Source organism: Malus domestica, chromosome 13 (assembly GCF_042453785.1).
Source record: "Malus domestica chromosome 13, GDT2T_hap1".
NCBI lineage: Eukaryota > Viridiplantae > Streptophyta > Magnoliopsida > Rosales > Rosaceae > Malus > Malus domestica.
Genome location: NC_091673.1, coordinates 4557218 through 4582635, shown reverse-complemented (window position 1 = coordinate 4582635; position 25418 = coordinate 4557218). Strand labels below are relative to the sequence as shown.

Below are 25418 nucleotides of genomic sequence, written 5' to 3'. Positions count from 1 at the left end.
CTTATAGTCAATGAGAAAATCAACGAGTAGATCAACCATATTTTTCATATTAAGTCAATTTATTCCAATAAATATATAATATAAAGAAAAACTTTAAAATAAATGATAAGATGTATATAACGTTAATTATTAGTGCGTATTGGTTAAGTCACACAACATATCAATAATAATTTAATATCGAATTCGTTATTTATGAAATTTAAAATGTATCATTTATAAGCAGACAAAAATATCACTAAATTGTAGTATTAATGACGATATATGTATATTGTGATGGTACAAGTTGGTGCATAAACTTTAACCATTACCCTTTAACTATCAGTTAGAAATTTATTGCTTGGAGGTTTGAATTTTACATTTTTGAAACGTTTGAAACAAGTTTTCCGTCTAGGTTTGGTGAAGGGAACATGTCCACATGCAATCGGTAAGAGTTTGTTTTTATACAAAAGAAAAGAAAAAAATGCTTGGATTTTACTTTTCTTGAATTTTCTTTCTAATTGGTCAACGCTCTTTCAATTGGGTTGGCCCAGATTATGAGGCCCATATCATGATAACTTGGGTTGGCTCTAGATAACCCTACAGTTTCCCTATCCCATAGCAATGGCTGCTAAAATTTGGAGGGACTCCATCACCACCACAGTGGCCGGCAAAATGGTCCTACGAATTGACAGTACTGAGTACGAAATTTGGGATGGCACGTGGATAAGAAATTTAGGAGGGCACAATATCTGTCTTACTAGGGCTGTACAAGCATCAAGCATGGAAGGGAAAGTAAAATGTTTAAAAGGGAAAACTGTACAGTACAAGATTTTCTAGTATGGAGTTGCACATTCAACTTTTCGTTCATTCGGTGCATGTTATACATGTAATAATTGTAGAGTTTTCAGTTAGACTAATTGTGCCGTCTAAACACAATAAAATGGTAAGGAAAATGCTACTTTTGCATTGCCTAAGTTTTATTTATACGATTTGTTAAAAGATAATCTGCTCTACAATCGTTGAGAAGAAAGCATATTAAAAGTTGACGTTGATATATGTATTTATCGTAAAAAAAAAAAAAATCTAAATCATTGCTAGATCAGGATTCTCCATTTATCAAATGTTGAAATTGAGACCTTGAGAAAAGAAATCTAGGAAAGGATAAAAATGAGTGAGCGTCATATGGTTGTGGCTGTCCGAATGGTACTTTTCATGTTATAAGATGGGTGCATGGATTGGATATATGATAGAGAAAAAGAAAAACCTAAGCACTGCCAATTGAGTCCAGCTCTGCACTAAATGAAAAAGAAGATAACAAAAAGTAAAAATCCATTGAACGACAGCATGGTCACCCACTAAAACGTATAGTACAGAGTTTGAAGACGTGCTTCAATGACAAGACGATGAGCTTTGGAACCACTAAACAAAAGCGAACCGGCTTCAAGTTTTATTACAAACTACTTTACAACTTCGCTCAACCAATGAATACCAAGACATCTCACACCATAATATAAGAAGAAGACTTACCTGAAACGAGAATATTAAAGATATAAAATATTAGTGTCTGAAACATATCACGTGTTGTCATGTATTTCATAAGAGGAACAATTGCTTGGACTCGAAGAGAAGAGAGTGAAGTTAGGTTGGGCAGAGCAAGTACTGTTTATTACATTTTAGGAAACAATCCCACATGAAAGAGGCCAGCATGTCGGAGGAGCACTAAGTGTCTCATTAGGACTTCCTCCTCAACTCTCAACCGATAAAGTTCTTCATGCACGCTTGGTCTGGATTGGGGGCCCCTCCCCCCCTTCACATGCAGCACCACCATAAAGGAGCAAAACTTCATTACAAAAGTACATAAAGGAGCAAAACCCTAATCTTTTGTTATTAAATTTAAACAGCCTGGAGCTGGTTTAATTACCTCATCAGATAACTAGTTAAGAACATGCATGCATGCAGCTTAGGCACCGACTCGGCCACAAATATCGCGGTGGGCTGAGCCTTCTAGGTGGTAGGTTTGGCAATGAGATTAAGCTACGTGCTAAGATGCTATTGGACGATATTTTATAATCTCGGTGGGATTTGGCACGCTCGAGCCGGACCTAGTTCCGTCCCTTACCTCTTTTGTCAAGTTAAACCAACATGCATGCAACCTAAATACCTAACTAAACTTTTTACTTTTGTCATCGAAAATTACTTACTTCGTAAACCCTTATTCCATTCAGTTTGAGCGCCAACTGAATTTGACTTTGCAAAAAAATTTGTAATTTATAAAGTTGTTCAAAAGAAAGAAAAAGAAAGAAGAAAGAGACACATTGGTTGTATAGGATCGATAAATATTTGCATCATGCATGATGAGCTTTGTTAATATTTTCATTCATTAAGCTAATCAAATCAATTGAATTGAGACATCACATTACTATTGTCGGGTGCGAAATGATAATTGTTAGGATAATTACTAGATTTAAACATGACTAGATGCTCCCACAAATTTAGAGAGATGGCATGAAACAAAGGGTGAAGGGTTTTCCCTTTTCCAAAAGGAAAATAAAGATATGCTTCGATCTTTTGTTTCAAATTGTACATTCTTTGACAAGTTCAAAACTTTATCACTCCCATTAGGAAAGCGAATTCAAAAGCATGTGTGGGTTACGTCAATGGGTTAAGGTAGTATTTTATCTCATTCATTGAAGTTTAAGTTACTCACATCGTAAATTAGAATGAATTAAAATATCCTACTGTAAAATAAAAACATTAAGTGGTTAATTATGTCAGTTAGTTAATACAGTGTGCGTGTCTCATTCACTCTTAATTTCAGATCATCAACTTCGTAGATTAGAGTGGTTGAGAATATTGTATTATCATATCAAACCTAAATACTTAGCCTATGTGCCTATAATCTAGTCACAATCGCAATACTATCTCAAATCTTTATAGGAGTAATTAGGGCTTTTAATCTGATTGTGGCAAGGAAAGGGACCATAACATGGCTACAAATACAATAGGCTAGTGGGTGAAAGTTCCATTTGTGATGTTCAAACATGGCCCAGTTGCAGAAATAGTGATGGTTGATGGTTCGAAGAAAAGAACAAAACATCTGGGCATGGTGGGCATCTTACAAATGCAGGATGTGCATTTGTCTGGGGCACAAACCCGGCTCCGCACATGATTGTGGGGAAGGAGAAGATGATGGTCCCCGCAGAAAATATTCCACTACCCCCATTTCCATTGGTAAAAAATTTCAATGGGAAAAATGTATCGAGATTCTCTCCGGATCTCTTAATTCGGATCGATCGAAAATTCTGAACTGCTCATTTTGAATTCTATGGTCTTTCTAAGCCCATTCACTAACTCATCTCACAAATCAAGAATCCGGATCTCTCTCCCTCTCTTGAACTGGGACTGCGAGAGCCAGGGAAGATTTGAATTCAGAAAAATTGTTCTCACTTGGGTAAATTATAATATACTTTAATTATAAACAATTTTTGTGGTGGAGGGTGAACTTTACACTCACATCTTAGTAATTACACGAGATGGTCCAAGAAATCCGATCCCTGAAAAGAAATCTGGCCCAGAAAATGGTTATTTTCAATAAGGATATGATAAATTTTTTGCAGCAGCATGTTAGATCCTTTCGATATATGCATGCAAATTGCAGGATATGTAGAGGACCAATATTTGATAGTGAAATTGTATGTATTAATATGTGCATGTTAATATGTTACGTTGCACTCCCCACACAACTTAATCCAATTTTTTTTTTTTTTCCGTTATCTTTGTTCTTGTCTGCAATCTGTGACAGCAGCTAATATGTCAACCATGCCAAGTGAATAAAAAGCTTCTCAGATATCAACCTAGATTCATGTTGCTTGACCACGTAGCCGTTTATTTAATATCGACGTTTTGTCCATATTATTGGTGTTTGTTATTGACATTTCAATACGTAAGTGTCAAAATCTGTCGATGTATTTGTCGCTAAAAGTCTAAATAAAATAAATGAATAAAGTAAAAAACAGTAAATGACAATGTAACAATATTTTGCCAGATGATCGACATGACACGTCTACACAGAGATTGAGTCGACTGAGCGAGCTTCCTGGGCAAAAAAATAAAAACCACCTCCGAGGCTCCGACAATATTATAGTTCCTTTGAAGGACTCGTCGAAACAAAATGTGCAACACAGGACTCTTTAAGTCTTCAGACAAAATCAGATATTCATTTCCACAAGGGGAAGAAAAATCATTCACAACCAAAATACAGAGGCACATTAACAATGTTAAACACTGCAGTTGTCTACTTCCAAAAAGGGTTTCCAACACAATTTGCACAAGATCGAATCTATACAAGGCGATAGGTTTTGCAAATCACGGTTGATACATAACGATCTATTGAGACTTCCAACCAATTAGCAGACTTCAACGATCGCCTATTGAGAAAAATTTCGGATTCCAAATTTCCAGTTAGCTATGTGTTTTCTTCAGTTTTTAGAACTCGGGCCTGCTGTCATCTATGATTTTGAGCTTCCAACCGCTCCCTGGTCGACTGATTTTCCACTGAAATGCTGCAAAGAGTGAGAACCAGTTTTTCTTAGCTTACCTGGAAACTCTTTGCCCAAATTACCTTTCAAAGAAAGATTTTTCTTTATGCGACTCCTGTTAAGCAACAGCATACTATTGCGCGGGGGAGCATGCAAAGCCCCTTCAACGCAATCTCCCACCTGTGCACAGCCCCAAGGCCTGGATGGCCCATCATCACTAATTGGTCTAAGCCTTGGAAAACCAGCCCGCAATCTTGAGAAGCCTTGCTGTTCTTGGAGATTTTCTTCCTCAAATCTGGCACATAGGGGACAGGGAGGGTCGCTTTTTCGTGTCTTGGGTGTTGTTTGCTCCAAGCACTCTGCATGGAAAACATGAGAGCAAGAAAGAACCCCGGTAACTGGCATATCTCCACTTCTCACTATCCGACGAGAACTCCAAGGCGATCTCTGTGAAAGAAACCTTTCACACAAGCCACATCTAAAACCATCAGACACATTATTACAAGGTCGACCAGAACTCTCTGCCTCAAATGACTCAGAAACATCTGCAAAATCAATGCTGCTACTGGCACTACTCCAGCGGTGGCCATCTCTTTGAGGAGTGGCAGAATCATACTCTGGAAACCCAGCAACTGTGAGATCAGAAGACTCTCTGGGGGAAGTTTGTGCAGGAAAGGACAAGGGATGAATAGGTTTGGACATGAACGAACGCCGACTTGCATATGTATGATGAGAAGATAGGTACGGCTTGACAGTGGGTTCAGACTCGCCACTGTCTGAACGGGATGAGGTGGAGCCCCCCATGTCTTGGATTTCTGAGGTTCCCTGCAAAGATACCATAAAAGGAAACGCTAAACAAATTTCCTAAATCCGATAAACTAGGAAAGTTGAAATCTCATACAATACCTCCATGGTAGGTCTAAAGGATGTATGCCCCAAAGCTGTACCTAGCAAGTAGGAGTGAAGTTAAAACAAAATGAATTACAACATGAATATTAGCAAACAATGACAATCTTGAGAATGAATGTCCTTAATAAGTATATATTTTCAGTTCTCTATTTTTACAAAGCTAAAAGGACCTGATTAATGATCAATCATGGTAATTGTTTAAGCATGGTTTGTTATAATCAATGGCAATGGCAAGAACTCAATCAGGGCTACACTTCAAATGATATAACCAAATCCTTCAAAATGGAAACTTTGAAAATCCCCGAGGATACTCTATCAAGAATCTCAAAAGTCTGAAATGTCAATTGAACTTGTGATCATCTGCAATCCGGTACCTGGGAATCTAATGGGCACAACAAAGGTCCACATCCAAGTTTACTAACTCATAGAAATGATCTTGAAACGAATGGAATTCCAGATCAGATACAATAAGCTCCAAAAATTCTTTATCACTAGCACCCTACATGATCGAGAAGAACAAGATGCATTTTAAGTTGTTAATTATAAGTAGTCAAGCATGACACTAGTTATCATTATAGAAGTGCCCAACAGATGATCTATAATAACCAAATGGGACATATACGTAGGATAGTTAGTAAGAACCATCTATCAGATCACCTAATTCAGATGGCTTAGCTTTTTGGGACACCTTCACGGTACACACATACACACAGATGTTAACGGGTACTATATATGTAATAATATTTTTCGGGGTGTGATATCCACACACCCCATTTTACTTCTCACACACTTTTTTAATTTTCGGCCGTCGGATCGGATGAATTGAAGAAGATCAACGGACAGAAATCAAGGGATGTGTGAGAAGTAAAATGAGGTGTGTGGATAGCACACCCCTATTTTTCACGAGACTGTTACATACACTCAAATTGTGGAGTAGCTGCATATGCAGATGTGTAGCTCAAAAATATAAACAATAATCATGCAGATACTTTGCACAAATTCATTGATACATTGTAAGATCATTAACAGGCATAAAATGGTACTATGGTCCAGTTCAATCCAACTAAATGAACCGGAAAAATATATGGAATCCGAGAAATATCTTAAACCATTGAGGTTACCAAACATAACTCATCTGCACTTTCTGTCACCAGATTTAAAGCCAAGAAGTAGAAATTCATCTCAGACGTCATAATGTGTGTGTTTGCACAAATATAACAGAATAAAGATTCATCATCAATTGTATTACCTCTCTTTTTTGCAGTTTCATAATCATCTACACTGATTTCCTGTATTGCTGGAGGTGTCCATTGAGGACCTTGAGAAAGGTCAGATGAACCACTTAAAAACAGCCCAGCACCATCAGAAGCTGAGTAGTGGTGATTGTAGAGATTGTTGCCTCTCACCCAGCCCCTACTTCCTTTACTGTTTGATGAAGTAGAAGACCCATATTGCTGAATACCATCATGAAAACCGTACTGTAATTCTTCAGGTTGGAAACGGAAATCCCATCTTGATGGGGGTGGTGAGAAGCTAGTATTAGTTCGCCAGCATGGCTCTGCTGGACCCATCGACCAGTCCCTACTGGCAGTATGTGATTCATGTGGCCTTGCGGCCACACAACACAGTGACCCCGTTTTAGCTATTTTTTATAAGACACAAGGAGATTGATTATGTTTGATACTAACCTTCCTGAAGCTCAGCTCACTAATTTACATTACTCACAAGAATTCGTCATCGCAGAAACAAGTTACGCTCATTTATGCCAAGTGTCACTTATCAAAGGCTCATAGTACAACACATCATACTACGATGTACTATGCAACGTCTGACCTTACTAATGCTGTACTCAAGGGTTTTCTTTGACCTCATGAACTTCACGCGTAAAACGGGCAAACTCACGTATAAATAGGATCAGAGTTCCTTCCACATTAACCAGACATAATATAAGTATGCTGCTTACAACCCCATACTTCTTCAGCAAAGCAGAAAACTTTCAAAATTCTTCAACGGTCATAGTGGCAAACCCTACGAACAAAGTTAAGCCAGAAGAACTCAGACAAGGCTATGTTCAAACACCGAATACACAATTCGCTTCAAGCTTTCAACAAAATAAAACACCAGAACGCAAATACTCAACAACAAACTAATCCATCACCACAACCACATATCAGCTATTAAAACAAAAACAATGAAATGCATAGAGATAACTACTAACAACTACAAAGAGCCGAAAAATTACATAAATTCGACAAATCCAGTGACTTTTACCACCTATGTCAAAAGGGTATTTTTATAACGACCCAAGTTAACTCAAATTTCAAGTCTTTCGGAAATTCATTTTTTCATATTTATAGAATATTCAACAAAAATCTCAGTAAATATTTTTTTCAAAAGACCAAAATTTTAGTCTTCGAAACACCAAAAACCCATCCAGAAATTACAGTGAAGAAAAAAAACACAGATGGAACGCGCATTTGGGAGCTGAAATCAGTGGAAAACCCTACAAATTGGATACAAACAGTTGGGTATTTTTGAATCCCTGAAATGTAAATCGAGAAATAGAGAGCGACAGGAGCTTACAATTACCCGCCAGTGACGAAGCACGATAAGAAACTCTCTGAGTCAGAGCCGTGACCTACGCGAGACTGGTTGTGGAGTGAGGAAGAAATGGAAAACCCTAATATATTGGGGAGAAAAAGGAGGAGCATGTTTAGTGGATCTTTTTGCATTAAGATCCTCCCTTTTTGCATAATTTTATGTAATCCCCATTAAACTTTATCAAAACCCTTAATCAATTGCCTTCTCTTTTGGGTGCAGTTTAATTAACAATTTTGTATAGGTGGCAAATATTGGTTTTTTATGTTGGCATTGTGTGCATGACATAACTCATAATTATTCTTCCAATTTTCTCATAATTTAAAAAGAAAAGATATAAACTGCTTAGAGCTAACGAAAGACAATGCAAAATCGAATGCAATATCATTTTAGGATTCACACAGCTGACCCTACTTAGGGTAATAAGATATGGTCGTTGTTATTTTTTTTGTACGAAAAATTTGTCATTAATTTTTTTTCTTCTTTTTCAACTTACTTTCTTTACATTTATTTTAAAGGAAAACTAATGAAAAGGGTTTGAAAACATTGAGTTTTAATGATAAGGACAAAATAAAGGGTAAAATGAATAGTACCAATATTGACTTTTTAGTGTAAAAATGTGGTTTTTCTTTAAAGTGAACAGTACCTGGTGCTTTTCGTTAAAGTTCCCTTATTTTAATTGTTCATACCCATAATTGGATTATATATTAAATTGTATAAGATTGAAAGGAGCTAATCAGATTATATATTAAATTAGACATGAGATACACACACACATTATGGGACCAACCTAAGCAGGATAATATATATTTAATTTGGCTCATGATTTTCTGAGTTATAGAATTTGTTTTATTCTTGTAGGATTAAAAAATCATATGTCTATTTATTTATTTCATGGATATGTTACAAAAAATAGTAGAAGTTGGAACATATGGATTTACTCTTGAGGTCCAAGTGAAGTTGCCAAATTCCTTGCACTGAGGTTGTAGTGACCAATATTGTTTCATAACCACTTCTATGTCCCTAAATTTTCGATGCACTGTAAGTGTTAATCCTATTAATTAGAATCAAACTCAATTTTCGACCCGCCATAAAACGCCTCTATCTAGCCAACATTCTCCATCAACTTTTTTTGGATATCAAGTGCACCTCCCCCCGCCATAAAGTAATTATAATCTGGCACCTGCGGCTCGTTCTTGGTCCAAATTATAGTTCTTTGAGCTTCATATAATTGGAGAGATTTTTTCAGTGTGTTAGGAACACGGTCCGATATACAAAAATTTCTCGAATAATTGACCATTATTTATGGGACCCCTTTTTATTTAAGTTGATAATCATACATTATTATAGCTTATAGGTATAACAAACAGATTACGCTAATTGTTAATTCATCAGGAATTATATAAGCGGTAACTTGAAATAGGTCCAATTTTATGGCCCAACATTAAGATTAGTCCAATTTTTAGTTATTTTCTACTTAGGACTCCATGTCAACATTTTTTGTGATTAAGTTGATTTGTTTGCATTGTGATTACTATTTTACCCTCCTATTTTTCCATGTTCTTTATTTGTATCATCATTCAAATTCTGTATATATTCATCTTTAATTATCCATAAAAAAAAAATGCATTCTTCAGTTTCGGTCATCTTCTGTTGTACGATATCTTGATAATAATTTTTGAATTTGGATTACTGATATCCTTTATGTTTTCTGTTCTTCAAGCTCTTGTTGTCTTCTCTGATAATCAATGAGATACAATGAGATACAAGTAGTTTACTTTCATTCCACCCTATAGGTAGACAACAACAACTAAGACACAACCAACAAAAGGTGCTATTAAGCTACCTGTTCTACAAAACCCACCAACCCAATTAACGCGTATTTAAAAACTCAAGGCTCAAACTTCTATTGATCCTGGTTTAAAAATCTTTAGCCCAAATCAGTAATATAAACCCAATTTCACCTAAAAAAAATGTCTCAAATCAAGTGCATATATAATCTATACTTCCACCCTAATAGGAAAATTATGGTTTCCTTCCACTCATATAGGTAGACAACAAAAGCAACTAACAACAAAGGATGAACAGATAAAACAGGTGCATATTACCATACCAGTTCACCAGGTATGAATATCCTTCAAAACCCAGACTCCTTCCTGCATTGATTGTTTGCCGGAATCATATTTATCCATCTCATAATTCGAATTTGAATTATACAAGCAGGAATCAGGAAGATTGTTTTTTAAAAATCATTGGAATCGACGAGATAAACTCAGCGCCCCCAAAATATTCGGAATTTGGCAAATTCATTTCAAAAACTACGTAGTGGCAAGTGGTGTAATTCGTTTGAAAATTATGGACATCTAAATAACTGACGTGGAGATATATTATACATGCTAGGCCCCACCTTGGACGATGTAATACAAAGGACTCCTTTCAAAACAGCCTTATAAAATTGGACCCATGTTGAAAGACCCCATTATATAATTGCTAGTTCAACTTCCCTTCAGCAAAAAGCAAGAACCTTGAGGCCCACAAGCCGAAAGATAATGCATAGAAGAAAATTTAGCTATCGCATGCAGGTTCATGCACTCACTTTTTTTTGTTTTCTCTCGCGTCATCTGTTGAGACCAATATTGAACGACGGGGTAATAACATTACGTTGTCACTTACAAGCTATTCCATACACTTGAGGGTTTTATAATTGAGGCACTGGAGAAGGTGGTCATGTGAAGGTTAACGTCCGAGAACCCGGATTTAAATTTGGACAAGGTGTCGCAATTGTGTTTGCTTCTCGTTTTCCAGGTGAGGCGACACCAGTCAGCTAGGGTTTGTTGCAGAGGATCAATAACATTGTGTATGAATCTGAGGATTGTGCCATCTGCAGCAGCACCATACAGTTGCAAACAAAATGATAAACCACAATACTCTTACGTTAAATGTCATCAATGAATTAAGATTTCCAGCTCACACTACCTTTTGCAGCCACATGCTCCACGAACAGGTAACGTCCGCCTGGCCTTAGAACTCCCCTTATATCTGAAGGTTACAGGACAAATGAACTTGTTAATATAATTCGGATTTAGATTAACACGGTCTGCAGTCTGCAGAAGTTACATGGTGTGAAAAACGAATGCGCATTTCACATCATCATTTGACAGCGAGAAGGAGCAGTTTTTTCGAAAGCTGAAGAAATAAAACGGATGCTTCCCAAACGATCAACTTAGAAAGAAAAAGGCATCTACAATCACAAGTAGTAACCCTTAGACGACAATTACCTCGTGCTACAAGTGTACGAAAAGGAAATTGTGCCCCTCGTAAGCTAAATTACCTTTCAGAGTGTTATCGACATCTTTAACAGAACACAACACAAGAGTTCCAACAACTGCATCAACTGAAGCATCATCTAATGGAATAGCCTCCCCAACCTGTTAAGATTAGCATTTCCCGGCTATGAAAAACAAAACTTTCTTGCATCACAAACAAAACGCAAACACAATTGCGAAAGCAAACGAAAACTTGAAAAACAAAATTTAATCACAGGTAAACAAAGAAGCTCACAACAACAACAACAACAACAACAAAGCCTTTTCCCACTAAGTGGGGTCGGCTATATGAATCCTAGAACGCCATTGCGCTCGGTTTTGTGTCATGTCCTCCGTTAGATCCAAGTACTCTAAGTCTTTTCTTAGAGTCTCTTCCAAAGTTGTCCTAGGTCTTCCTCTACCCCTTCGGCCCTGAACCTCTGTCCCGTAGTCACATCTTCGAACCGGAGCGTCAGTCGGCCTTCTTTGCACATGTTCAAAATCACCGGAGCCGATTTTCTCTCATATTTCCTACAATTTCGGCTACTCCTACTTTACCTCGGATATCCTCATTCCCAATCTTATCCTTTCTCGTGTGCCCACACATCCCACGAAGCATCCTCATCTCCGCTACACCCATTTTGTGTACGTGTTGATGCTTCACCACCCAACATTCTGTGCCATACAACATCGCTAGCCTTATTGCCGTCCTATAAAATTTTCCCTTGAGCTTCGGTGGCCTACGACGGTCACACAACACGCCGGATGCACTCTTTCCATCCAGCTCGTATTCTATGGTTGAGATCTCCATCTAATTCTCCGTTCTCTTGCAAGATAGATCCTAGGTAGCGAAAACGATTGCTTTTTGTGATCTTCGCTAGATTGCTCCGGTCATTAGTGTGGATAAGTATATAAATGGATAGAGATAGGAAAGCAAACACAAGATGTACGTGGTTCACCCAGATTGGCTACGTCCACGGAATAGAAGAGTTCTTATTAATTGTGAAGGGTTTACACAAGTACATAGGTTCAAGCTCTCATTTAGTGAGTACAAGTGAATGATTTAGTACAAATGACATTAGGAAATATTGTGGGAGAATGATCTCGTAGTCACGAAACTTCTAAGTATCGGAGTGTGGTGTCGTCTTGACTTGCCTTATCTGTCTCATAGGTAGATGTGGCATCTTCTCTGGAAGTACTCTTCCTCCATCCAGGGGTGGTATCTTTAACTGGTGGAGATGCACAAGGTAATGTATCAATTTCACTTGAAGCTTACTTGTAGTTTCAGGCTTGGTCAAGCGCGATACAAACCATGTAGTAGGAGTCCCCCAAGTCGCCGAGCTAGGGGGTCTGCTGAAAGAGGTGACAGACAAGGTAAGCAATCAGAGCTCCGACTGATTGTTCACCTTCTCCCCATCTTGCAGCAGCATGAAGGATAAAGAGAAGAAAAATGAGAAGAGATGATATGAGATACTTTTGCTTTTGAAGAAGTAACTTTCCACAGGCTTATTCTTGAACTGAGCTGGAGGGTTTTCTGGTTTCCTCCAGAGTATAAGGCCGACTGAAGAATTTGAGGGTCAAAACAAGTCCATCAAATCTAGAGTACGTTCCACCCTGCTGATATGGGATACTTTTGCTTTTGACAGAGTAATGAATGTATCGGCACGTGTGCTGTTACGCTTGTCTCCACATGCTTCCTTGTATCCTTCGCACTTGCCCTATCTGTTCCTCAAGCAGATGCGGAATCTTCCCTGGAAACATAAGATGTTGAAGATGAGTACTCGAGAGCAATGCCAGGTAAGTAATCAGGTAAGGGGTTCCAGGCAGTCAGTTCCTGGCTGGAAGCTTGATTCCAAGTGCTGACTGATTGCTCTCTTTCTCCTTGTCTTGCAGGTAAAAACAAGGCCAAAAGAAAAGACAGGGAAAAAGCATGATATGGGATACTCTTGCTTTTAACCCTGATGATATGAGATATTCTTGCTCTAGTATAGCTTGTTTGCAGAGGTATTATCGGGGGGAAAGAAAGCTGAATATTTCGAAAGGCTTCGTTGGGAGTGCCCTCTCAGATATGATGAAGGGTTGAGCATTTTTGCAGGTCTGCCTGTCCGTTGGGGATGGAGGTCGACATATATAGGAGTCTCCCTAACAACAAGTAGTAATGCTATTCCTTTACCCTGCTTGGTCATAGCACAGTAGTGGGAGCTGCCAGTTTCACATGTTTTAACTCTGTCAGAGCACTTTGAAAAAGTGGTCTGTGGTATCTGGCTCTCGAGATTCGGAGAACGATGCCTCTTCGATTTTTGAGAAAGCAATCATGCTGGGGGTATGACTCTCGAGATTCGGAGAGCAGTGTCTCTTCGATTTTTGAGGAAGTAATCATGTTGGGAGTCTGGCTCTCGAGATTCGGAGGGCGGTGCCTCTTCGATTTTGGAGCAAGCAATCTTGTTGGGAGTGTTGTCTCGAATGTGAGTAAAGGTTGGACATGTTTGCTAGTCTACCTTGCCACGAAGCACAAAGGTTGACACATAGGGACTTTCCAATTATCCAGCAATGGTACTGTTCCTTTACCCTCTCTTCGATTTTGAGAAAGTAGTCATGTTGGGAGTCTGGCTCTCGAGATTCGGAGGACGGTGCCTCTTCGATTTTGGAGCAAGCAATCTTATTGGGAGTGTTTTCTCGAATGTGAGTAAAGGTTGGGCATGTTTGCTAGTCTACCTTGCCACGAAGCACAGAGGTTGACACACAGGGACTTTCCAATTATCCAGCAGTGGTACTGTTCCTTTACAGTTGTGGGTAATAATATGGTAGCTAGACCTTCAAAATTTATGTGTCTAAACTTTTGTTAGTGCTGTTTCTTTGCTATTCTTTTACCTTTCTTGGTCAGAGCGATGTAGTGGGAGCTGCAAGCTTCACGTGCTCAACTTTGGCAGAGAACTTTGGCAAAGTTATTTGTGGTACCCATGAGCTATTGTTGCGTGTGGGAAGTGGGTGATTGAACAGTAAGATTCATGTGCTTTCTACTTCACCAGAAGTCTTCGACAGAATGCCCATAATTTCTGCAAAGCTGAGTGTGCGTGTGACAGGTGCTGACAAGGCTAGAAAAGTAGGTGCCTCTTCGATTTCTGAGATCGGCCCTCGTGGTCTCTGAGCAGCCCAGCTTTTGAGAAAGCGAGCGCCTCTTCGATTGATTCGGAGAACGATGCCTCATCGATTTTTGAGAAAGCAATCATGCTGGGGGTCTGGCTCTCGAGATTCGAGGAGCAGTGTCTCTTCGATTTTTGAGAAAGTAATCATGTTGGGAGTCTGGCTCTCGAGATTCGGAGGGCGGTGCCTCTTCGATTTTGGAGTAAGCAATCTTGTTGGGAGTGTTTTCTCGAATGTGAGTAAAGGTTGGGCATGTTTGCTAGTCTACCTTGCCACGAAGCACAGAGGTTGACACACAGGGACTTTCCAATTATCCAGCAATGGTACTGTTCCTTTACCCTCTCTTCGATTTTTAAGAAAGTAGTCATGTTGGGAGTCTGGCTCTCGAGATTCGGAGGACGGTGCCTCTTCGATTTTGGAGCAAGCAATCTTATTGGGAGTGTTTTCTCGAATGTGAGTAAAGGTTGGGCATGTTTGCTAGTCTACCTTGCCACGAAGCACAGAGGTTGACACACAGGGACTTTCCAATTATCCAGCAGTGGTACTGTTCCTTTACCCTTGTGGGTAATAATATGGTAGCTAGACCTTCAAAATTTATGGGTCTAAACTTTGTTAGTGCTGTTTCTTTGCTATTCTTTTACCCTTCTTGGTCAGAGCGATGTAGTGGGAGCTGCAAGCTTCACGTGCTCAACTTTGGCAGAGAACTTTGGCAAAGTTATCTGTGGTACCCATGAGCTATTGTTGCGTGTGGAAAGTGGGTGATTGAACAGTAAGATTCATGTGTTTTCTACTTCCCCAGAAGTCTTTGACAGAATGCCCATAATTTCCGCAAAACTGAGTGTGCGTGTGACAGGTGCTGACAAGGCTGGAAAAGGCTTGAAAAGTAGGTGCCTCTTCGATTTCTGAGATCGGCCCTCGTGGTCTCTGGGGAGCCCAGCTTTTGAGAAAGCGAGCGCCTCTTCGATTTTTGAGATCGGCCTTCGTGGTCTTTGAGCAGCCCAACTTTTGAGAAAGCAAACGCCTCTTCGATTTCTGAGATCAACCCTCGTGATCTCTAAGCAGCCCAACTTTTGAGAAAGCAAACGCCTCTTCGATTTCTGAGCAGGCGCCTCTTCGATTTCTGAAGCTTCGTCGAGTGCAGATTTTTATAGGGGCTGGCATTAAGTTCCAAAGCACACTTGAATCTCCACCAGTAGAAGCTTCATTCTTGCACTTCTAAGATCTTGATTTGTCCGACCTCTTCTCTCTTCAACACCTTTGAAAATGTCTGGCCCCTCCGACCGTCGTTTTGACTTGAACCTTGTTGAAGAGGCAGCCCCGCCTTCTCCAGACAACATATGGCGCCCATCCTTCGTCTCCCCTACTGGTCCTCTTACCGTTGGGGATTCCGTGATGAAGAATGATATGACCGCTGCGGTGGTGGCCAGGAACCTTCTCACTCCCAAAGATAACAGACTACTTTCCAAACGGTCTGATGAGTTAACTGTTAAGGATTCGCTGGCTCTCAGTGTTCAGTGTGCAGGTTCTGTGTCTAATATGGCCCAACGCCTATTTGCTCGAACCCGCCAAGTTGAATCATTGGCGGCTGAAGTGATGAGTCTCAAACAGGAGATTAGAGGGCTCAAGCATGAGAATAAACAGTTGCACCGGCTCGCACATGACTATGCTACAAACATGAAGAGGAAGCTTGACCAGATGAAGGAAACTGATGGTCAGGTTTTACTTGATCATCAGAGATTTGTGGGTTTGTTCCAAAGGCATTTATTGCCTTCGTCTTCTGGGGCTGTACCGCGTAATGAAGCTCCAAATGATCAACCTCTGATGCCTCCTCCTTCTAGGGTTCTGTCCAGTACTGAGGCTCCAAATGATCCCCCTTCGGTGCCTTCTCTTTCTGGGGCTCTACCGACTGCTGAGACTTCTCCAAAGCAACCTTTGTGAAGGCTCCCTCTTGTGTGCTTATTTTGACTCATGTATATGTACATATTTGTAGCTTATCGGGGATATCAATAAATAAGCTTTCCTTCATTTCAACGTATTGTGTTAAATACACCAAAGCCTTCTTCGCTAAGTTCTTTGAATTTTCTTTTGTTAAAGCTTGTATGTTGAAGCTTTCTGAGTGGAGCATGTAGGTTGGGGTAGTGTTCCCTTAATTTCCCGAGTGAGGAAAACTTCTCAGTTGGAGACTTGGAAAATCCAAGTCACTGAGTGGGATCGGCTATATGAATCTTAGAACGCCATTGTGCTCGATCCTGTGTCATGTCCTTCGTTAGATCTAAGTACTCTAGGTCTTTTCTTAGAGTCTCTTCCAAAGTTTTCCTAGGTCTTCCTCTACCCCTTCGGCCCTGAACCTCTGTCCCATAGTCGCATCTTCTAATCGGAACGTCAGTAGGCCTTCTTTGCACATGTCCAAACCACCGTAACCGATTTTCTCTCATCTTTCCTTCAATTTCGGCTACTCCTACTTTACCCCGGATATCCTCATTCCTAATCTTATCCTTTCTCGTGTGCCCACACATCCAACGAAGCATCCTCATCTCCGCTACACCCATTTTGTGTACGTGTTGATGTTTCACCGCCCAACATTCTGTGCCATACAGCATCGCCGGCTTTATTGCCGTCCTATAAAATTTTCCCTTGAGCTTCAGTGGCATACGGCGGTCACACAACACGCCGGATGCACTCTTCCACTTCATCCATCCAGCTTGTATTCTATGGTTGAGATCTCCATCTAATTCTCCGTTCTTTTGCAAGATAGATCCTAGGTAACGAAAACGGTCGCTCTTTGGTATTTCTTGATCTCCGATCCTCACCCCTAACTCGTTTTGGCCTCCATTTGCACTGAACTTGCACTCCATATATTCTGTCTTTGATCGGCTTAGGCGAAGACCTTTAGATTCCAACACTTCTCTCCAAAGGTTAAGCTTTGCATTTACCCCTTCCTGAGTTTATCATCTTACTAGGTTATCATCTTAACAAGAAATTATGCATTGGAAAATAGTTTTATTGCTAACCAGTTTCGGTTTTTTCTGCAATGCCATAAGGGAAGTTTGAAGTTTTCACACACTGCTTGTATAAACTCAATATTCGAAGGGGCAGACAGGCAGCCACTGCAGCAGCCCGAGCATAATTTTCCATCTTTATATTCGGATCCACGCCAAAAGCGCCTGCCAAACACCACTATCAGCGGCATAGTATCTCAGATTAGGACCAGTCCCAACACCAATTTCCAACACTTGCCAGCTTTTCCTTTCAGTTCAGCAAAGAGCTCTGCCTTGTAAACTGCAATCTTAACCATCAAATGATATCGCAGTTAAAACATCCCTACACTAATCTCAAGCTTTGGCCAGTTTGGATAGGAAGTGCTTTTGTAAGAAGCATTTTTGCTCAAAATAGCTTCTGCTAGAGGTGTTATTAAAAGCACATTGATACTTCACTAAAAATCCAAGTGCTAACTGAAAAGTTAAAGTATTCTTCAAGAGCATATGCTTCTCTAAATCCACTTAGGTGACTCAAAAACATTTTAGTATCTTTGTCAAACGTAGTCAGAAATGCTTTTAGTTGACCCAAGAGAGAAACACTTTTAGTCTATCTAGAAGCAGTCTCAAGCAAGCCTGTGGTTGAAAATGAGATCAAAACTATTAACATTTACTAACTTTAAATTTATAATCACGAACCACGTCTTCATAAGATTTCATGGAGGTATTCAAAACTGATGCATAAAACTCCTCGCACCAGTCTGGTCTTGGAGGGTGAACTTTTTCTAACATGGCTCATGCATTCATCAACGTATACCCATCTAACCATGTTAGCCGAAAATACCCTTCAAATTGGAAGCCATGGCGGCCAAATTGGGAATCACGATGTCGCCACTGCTGCTTCAATGAAGCGCCGTCCTCTGCACGAACATATCCACTGCTGACGCAGAGCCAGTCCGGCACCAGTGACCCAGCGGTTGAAGAATCCGAGTTGACTCAGGTCAGAGAAGGATCGGAACGCGATGTGATTAGGCCACGTGGCGCAATGTTTTCTTGGCTAACTACAGTATAACCAATATCGTTTAATCTTATTACTTTTTGCTTGTTTTAACAGTTATAATAGCGCCATAAACAGTTAAAATTCTGCCTGCAGTGTATAATGTATATGTCCAACATGCAAATTTTAAGTAAATGAATGTCATGTGTTCATCAGTGTGTACACGATTCATGTTACATGATTCAACCAGTACAAAAATCCGGCATTTTTCACGTTATTCACTCTGGTACTTTAGTAATGATAGAATGCTCAGCTTCTAATTTGCGAAAATGCAGCAGGCAGCACCTACTCGTGGTGGTGGATCTGATCCTCATAGCCAGTGTTGTTACCGCTGCCACTATCTAGTTGATCCTCTGAGGAAATGTTCATATTTCCGCCATCTGCCATATGGAAAAGAAAAAGGAGTTCGAGTGTTGAAGAGGTGTTTAACATGTACAAGAAGTTTATTGGTGATTGATTGCACATACCATCACCTTCGCCTCCACGAGAATAAGCTGAGCGCCTTGAACGACCCTGCTGGTGTGGTGTGGGCTGATGACAACAAAAAAGATCAAATAAGAGATTAAAACCACCACAAATGCAAACAAACTAACTTGATGTATAGCAAAAATTGGCAGGGGCAGAGCGGAATCAGCATATACGGTTACAATTTTAGTTTTCTTGGCCAATCTTTGAACTAACACCCATCTTGAGGTAAGAAAATCAGGATGATATCATCGAACATACCTGCAGCTTTGGGCGGAGTGCTTCAAGTGGCCCTTTTGGCTTTGCTCCTTGCTGTTGAAGAAGTGAAAAGAACCAAAGATAGGCAAAGAGATTAGTCATTTAAAAGTGTCATAGCAACTGCAGTTTAAGAAAATCCACAACCACGAGTACCTTTCCCAATGCCCAATCAGCAGAATCAAAATAAGCGCGCTCATGGTCCTGACAGAAAATTTGAACTTGTTTGTTTGTAACTTTATCTTGATAAAGCGAAAACTAGAATAGCAACATCGGACAGTGGGGAGATAAGAAGAAAAGAAGGATACAAGACCAAACAATTACCTTGGATATTAGGGGAGTCTTCTTTGGTAGTATGCCTCCATACTTTTTCTTAATTGCTGCCTCCTGCAGAAGACAGAATCATAGACAATGATCCTACCGCATAACTTCGTATCATAACCGAAAGCTTAAGACTTTGGGAAAGTTTGAAGCAAAAAGAGAATATCAATGCAAAGGAAACAATCTGTACTAATAGACAACAGGGCAACAGGTAGGACATTTCAAAATTTTCGGAACTAAATTGTAGAGCAGAGTTGCACCTCCTGTTGGGCTGAAGGCATGGGATTTCCATGATTTTCATTTGAAGCTTTTTGGTCTCCCCCGGCATCGTCACCATCACCTAGATCCATAGGAGTGCTATCAGCAACCTCTTGCTCCTTAACCTCGTCCATGTTTGCACCGGACATATTTTGCTCAGGGTGCTGGCGACAACTGCTAAAACAAAAGACTCGTTCACCCAATCATAACAGATGTAAACAAATGTAGCCATTTCCTTGGGAATTCCAAATAAGCGAACCAGTTCCTTCCGTTTTTTAAAATCTCATACAACAATTACTCATAATAAGATCAACCTATTCATTGGTGCAACTATATCCATCAAATCACAGAAGTATCACTATGACTATGTTGATAAATGTATGATGCCATGAAAACACATTGAAGTAACCGCACTAATTCCATTAAACCACTCTCCCGGCGCATCACCGAAGATGCAGCCTTTCAACATGCCGCCCCAAATACCCAACATTGAAGATAAAACTCCGGCTACAAGAGCAGCGAAGTTTAACTTCCCTATTTAACCTTTAGCCGAAATGGCTCGGATCAGCATCTTGAAGATGACATAGAACTATGGTAACAAAGAAAGTCAAATCTTTGCAGCAAAACAATTCAACCCAAATCTTTCCGCACGCACAAAGGCACCAACAAAAAGAAGAAGAAAAACAACACGAATCCAAACTCGTATAACATGCAAGAAGCTTCAGTTGGTGAAAGAAGAGCTGAAACTATGGCAAAAACTGCAAATACGGTTCCTATTAGGGGTAATCATAAAAAAATCAGAGCAAAAACCAATTGGAACATAGACTTTTGGAAGAACCCGGATTAGAGATATCAGTGAGTTGGGCAGCTAAGTTGCTTGATTTGCAGCAGAAATCTAATAGTTTTGATTGATAAATATCGAGATTTCTTAACTGGGAAATAGCAGAAGTGAAGCGAAAGGGTTGGAAGATTATTACCTAATCAAAGATCGGATCCGATTGCAGAAGCAGCAGCAGCAGAGGCTCTCTGAAGAAGAAGAAGCAAGCCTAGAGAATACGCTGTACGCAGCACATTGTCTCGAATCTCAAGAGCGGGTAAGAGCGAGTGGTACTCTTTTGGGCATGTGAGAATTGAGGCCTTTGTTTTCAATTGGACCCGGTTGAATTCTGTGTCTTTTGGGCCTTTGTTTTCATCAACCTCGGCCTCAAATCCACATCTGATTTTTTTTCTTTCCCTTTTCTCGAGGAGTTTGAACTCAGAACATCTTTTGAGAAGAGAAATATCGATAGATCAAAATCTAGTTGGTTGAAATTTGAGTGCGCATGGGGATGAAGTGGTGAGTTTCAAACTCTGTAGAGTAAAACAATGTTTGGTAATAAGAAAAACATTAAAGAGACTCTTCGTAAACACTATGTCACCTCATGTTTTTTACAAAATGTTTAATAATGCTGGCACATGAATTAACGTTAAAATATGAGGTGGCAGAGAGTTCATGAAGAATCTGACTTCGAGAGTGTCTCATCTTCTCACACTTTTTTCTTTGTCTTTCTTTTTATTTGAAGAAGTCAACACAAGTTGACGTGGCTTAATCATAACCGTTCAAATAAGAGATAAGAGAGGGAGAATGAGATTAGAAGAAGATAAAATCTTCCTCCTAAAATCGGATGTCGGTACTATTAATTTCTACTCCAACAAGGTACCCAAAGGTGAAAAAGAAAAGGCCATTATAATTACCAGTTAGGTAGCCAGTGTCACACCCCATAACCATTTTCATCATTCTATGCATCGCCCCATATGCCATTACATCACAAAAGTGACACCCATCATGTGCAAAACATCTTTTTCCAATGATCGACAGGCATTGCTTCCCATAATCTTTATGGGCTTAATTATCCAGACATGATTTTGGCAAGTGATGATAAGATTCTCTTTCCAAGAAAATGCTTTGCTTATAAGTAAGAGTATGGAGCCAAGAATACCAATCTCACGACTGTCGAGCAGTTTAGAATATCGAATTGTCTAAAGAAAACTATAACTACGTTTTTGCATTATTTGGCTCGACATCAAAAGATACATATTTCCCCTTCTTCCCTCCTTCCGACCATTCACACAGACAACTGCAAGTTATGAATATTCATCTGAAGTCTTGCATGCAAACATGAGATAATAATGTGTGCTGCAGCCAAGGATGACTTGCCGGAAGCAACCAACTTCTCCTCTTCTTCTGTTATTTACAGGTATATAATATGTTCATCAAATAAAATTGGCTCTTAGGGGTAAAACGTACGTTAAAGAAAATTAGTTCAGATCATAGGTTACGATTTGTTTAGCTACCAACGCCAGCGTTAACATCGTGGATTAGTGGCATTTAGGAAGAAGTAGGTGTGTTTTCGACAGGTGATTACCGGCAAGTTGTCCCTGGCTACATGTCTGTCTCATGTTTACATGTTAGATCTCTATGATGATATACAAAAATGGCGAGGGAAGAGGCCAAGATTCAACATGCCATGACAGTAAGTAAGTTTTCGCAATCTGTTTCACTAATCCCCGTTCGGTCTGGGGTCGTAATTATTTAATGAGTACCATAATTTTGATTAAATATACTAGCTGGAGTGTTTTATGACAAATGATGCCATGGTTTTTACTTTTTGATTATTTTAACAATTTCTTTGTGTTTGTTGAAGAAGGCTATATGAACTTATTTGTCACACCTCAGATTTGGTTAAGTCAGTTGATTAAGGTAATGTGTTCGTCCTGTTACATTCAATGTTATAACCCCTCATTTTGGAAAAAATAAGAATAGTTTAAAATCCCTTTGTCACCGAAAAAAGAAAATACATGTTGGAACCTAAGCACCAAACCCACTTAAACAGTGACAACATTCTCCACAGAAATTCCAGATGACTTCATAATCTTCATTGGCCATCTTTCTAGTACCTGGACGCGTCACCAGAATTTCTAGGGTTGGAAACATCCTCATGGTTCAGAATTATATATGCACAGCAAGTGCAGCAGGTAAAGATAGAAAAATATATATTGCAGCCTATCAGAGGTTTACACATGGCATGCTTAGACAAACATAGGATTGAACTCCAACATGCACATTAGTATAAAAGCATGCCTTCCCCTGTCACTCCAGATCAGAACCAACCACTGTAGAGCTCAGCTTCAAAGAAAAGAACTGAGGAAAAAAAAAAATGAAGGCGGGAGGAGGACCAGTTGTTGAGGCTACGAAAGCATCGAAACCGATCCCAAAAATCAAGCTGAGGAAATTGCTCTCCGTCCTAGACTTTACTCTTCGAGTCGTTGGAACATTAGCCAGTGCCATAGCTATGGGAACTAGCAGGGAAACACTTCCCTTCGCTGCGCGGTCAGTTCGCTTCAGGGCTCGGTACAAGGATCTTCCCAGGTTAACGTAAGGATCTTTCGTTTTCGCGAAAATAATTGCACTATTTTCTTTTTTTCCGAAGATAAAATGCTCAAACTTTGAGCATGTGTTCATGTCACATGCAGGTTCTTTGTGATTACCAATTCTATCGTATGCGTCTACCTTGTGCTTTCCCTTCCTGTATCTATTGTCCATATCATCTGGACTGCAGCAGTAAACAGTAGGATCATCTTGATCATATCCGACACGGTAAAAGACGTGGAAATCATTGCTAACTAAAGGGAAGTGATTTCCGCAGTCGCCTTTTCTCCTGCTGTACTCCTCAGTTTATTTATGTCCATTGATTCACCTTTTATTCAATCTAAAGGGCAGAAAAAAAAAAAGGGAAAGAGTAAAGAGGAGAGAAGTGGCATGTTGAAATCACTTTTCTCCTGCTGTACAGCCATAGTGTACCTGGCGCACTACGGGAACCCCTCCACCAACTGGTTCGCATTCTGTCAGCAGTTCAACAGCTTCTGTGGGCGCATTTCCGGGTCTCTTATTGGCTCCTTCGTCGCCATAACTGTACTTGTACTGCTAATCATCATGTCATCCGCAGCAATTTCTCGACGTTGATGTGCTGCAAGCAACTGTTGACGATGAATGCCATCTATTTGTGTGAATACAAATATGAATTTGCAAGTGTGTGATAGGAAGATTTTTGCTCTAGTAATTATCACATATATCGTGTGTAAATTTAATTAAACTTTAAACCATATTTACAATATCTAATTACAATTTTCTTTTGCGCTAAATAAAACCAACACTCACCGCAATGAATATAAGCACAAACAAATCTCCGAAAATTGCAAGATTAATCAATCATACACAGCCAGACATTTGGTTAATTATGTCACCCCACCTACTACTAGGCCAATAGTGGAACCAGATCATCCGTTGATCCGAAGCTAACATAGTCCATCAAACTGCGCCACAACCCAAACCGCTCTCTGAGAATTTGTGTTCATAGAGGAATGGTGTGTGTTGCAGTAGGTCTCATTGCCCTTCATAGACTTGATGTAGAGCCTATCAAAATCCCACAATACCGTACATAGGGTTCGAATCCACTGAACCCCTAATACCACATCACACTCACCCAAAGGGATACATATCAGTGGTACTACGTGAACTGCCAGAATCGATAAGATCATAACCACAGGGCAGTTCTCAATAATCCCAAAAACCTTCATGGTCTTGATTGATTTAGGAGCGAGTATACCAGAGACGTTCATGGTTCTGTATTTTCTTCCTCAACGGAATCACATGCATCAATTACCACTTCTGGAAAAAAAAGATTGCAACTTTATCTCAAAAAGCTTGGCATCCATTTGTTATGCATAATCTGTTGCTTCCAGATCATCTTTTGGCTTCAAACACGTCTACAAGATGTGAATCTAAACACGGTAACAAAAGCAATAACCCCAAAGAGCTAAACTAAAGCGAACAACTTTCACGAAGGCGATACATATTCTATCTAGAGATTAGACCATAATCAATCAGGAGGGGATCAATCTCATACGTGAAGGGGCTTACATACTATTTTTAACCAACTAGCCTAAGAGGATCGTAAAATACTGTTGAAGAATATAATTAATTTCCAATACACAACGACCGCATAAACCAGTACTTGTAATGAAAGTCGCAGAGACTTACACTTTGTCAAGGGATTTAGACATACCAATATGAAAATCAAAACAACGTATTGTATTAACCAAAAGAAAACCGTGAAAATAGCAACAAATTTAGCAGATTTCTACCTAGTTAGCAGCATAGTCCATCAAACGATACCACACAACCCAAAATGTTTTCTGACATTTAGCGTGCAGGTCCCGAGAGTAATGTCAGGTTCCTTTGCGCCATAAAATCTCTGGACTTGCAAGAGGTCACCCTTAGTTGATTCCACAAGATATGCACGACGCAGTTTGCATGACGGGTAGCGCAGAGTAAGTAGCTTTAGTTTTGGAGGCGGTGAATGGTTATCACTCAAATAAACATCCAGTGACACAAATACTTCCGTGAATACTAACTACGTAGATTTGGATTTTGAAAAATATTACGTTAACAATTCGACCTATTGATCGGTTGTCAACGGCGAAAGTCCAAGAGTTTTGGCCTGCTTTGATGAAAGCCAATTTGTAAGACAAATCGATCAGTGCTACAACCACATAATTCTCCGGATTCAGACTG

The 25418-nt window shown here is 39.7% G+C and overlaps 2 protein-coding genes, 1 long non-coding RNA gene, 1 other non-coding gene and 1 pseudogene across 9 annotated transcripts; 2 read left to right on the top strand and 3 right to left on the bottom strand.

Annotated features, from left to right (window-relative positions):
- Positions 1 to 4176: 4176 nt before the first annotated feature.
- Positions 4177 to 8237, bottom strand: LOC103414302 (uncharacterized). Of its 4 annotated transcripts, none has more exons than XM_008352698.4 (4): positions 8010 to 8237; positions 6676 to 7454; positions 5424 to 5464; positions 4177 to 5342 (listed from the first exon to the last, which is right to left on the bottom strand). In XM_008352698.4, the coding sequence occupies exons 2-4, from the start codon at positions 6995 to 6997 to the stop codon at positions 4488 to 4490; spliced, it is 1218 nt and encodes a 405-aa protein (XP_008350920.1). In that variant the 5' UTR covers positions 6998 to 7454; positions 8010 to 8237; the 3' UTR covers positions 4177 to 4487. The 4 variants fall into 4 exon arrangements, with proteins under 4 accessions (XP_008350920.1, XP_008350922.1, XP_008350921.1 ...); XM_008352700.4 differs by having other exon boundaries at positions 5424 to 5458; positions 8010 to 8213; XM_008352699.4 differs by having other exon boundaries at positions 8016 to 8145.
- Positions 8238 to 10689: 2452 nt separating this feature from the next.
- On the bottom strand, positions 10690 to 18478 carry LOC114820613 (uncharacterized; annotated as a pseudogene).
- Positions 18479 to 18610: 132 nt separating this feature from the next.
- Positions 18611 to 21126, bottom strand: LOC103451797 (uncharacterized). 2 transcript variants are annotated; one of them, XM_008391223.4, is made up of 7 exons: positions 20782 to 21126; positions 19807 to 19978; positions 19550 to 19612; positions 19382 to 19429; positions 19232 to 19282; positions 18973 to 19036; positions 18611 to 18885 (listed from the first exon to the last, which is right to left on the bottom strand). In XM_008391223.4, exons 2-7 carry the CDS (start codon positions 19951 to 19953, stop codon positions 18791 to 18793), a joined length of 468 nt encoding a protein of 155 aa, XP_008389445.1. In that variant the 5' UTR covers positions 19954 to 19978; positions 20782 to 21126; the 3' UTR covers positions 18611 to 18790. The 2 variants fall into 2 exon arrangements, with proteins under 2 accessions (XP_008389445.1, XP_028947591.1); XM_029091758.2 differs by having other exon boundaries at positions 19807 to 19981; positions 20782 to 20932.
- Positions 21127 to 21804: 678 nt separating this feature from the next.
- Positions 21805 to 23991, top strand: LOC139190653 (uncharacterized). Of its 2 annotated transcripts, XR_011574995.1 has the most exons (3): positions 21805 to 22819; positions 22944 to 23219; positions 23318 to 23991. It is a non-coding gene; the product is annotated as an uncharacterized lncRNA (long non-coding RNA). The 2 variants fall into 2 exon arrangements; XR_011574994.1 differs by having other exon boundaries at positions 21805 to 23219.
- Positions 21943 to 22254, top strand: MIR169G (microRNA MIR169g). The gene has a single exon (NR_161612.1). It is a non-coding gene; the product is annotated as a microRNA MIR169g (primary transcript).
- Positions 23992 to 25418: the final 1427 nt, after the last annotated feature.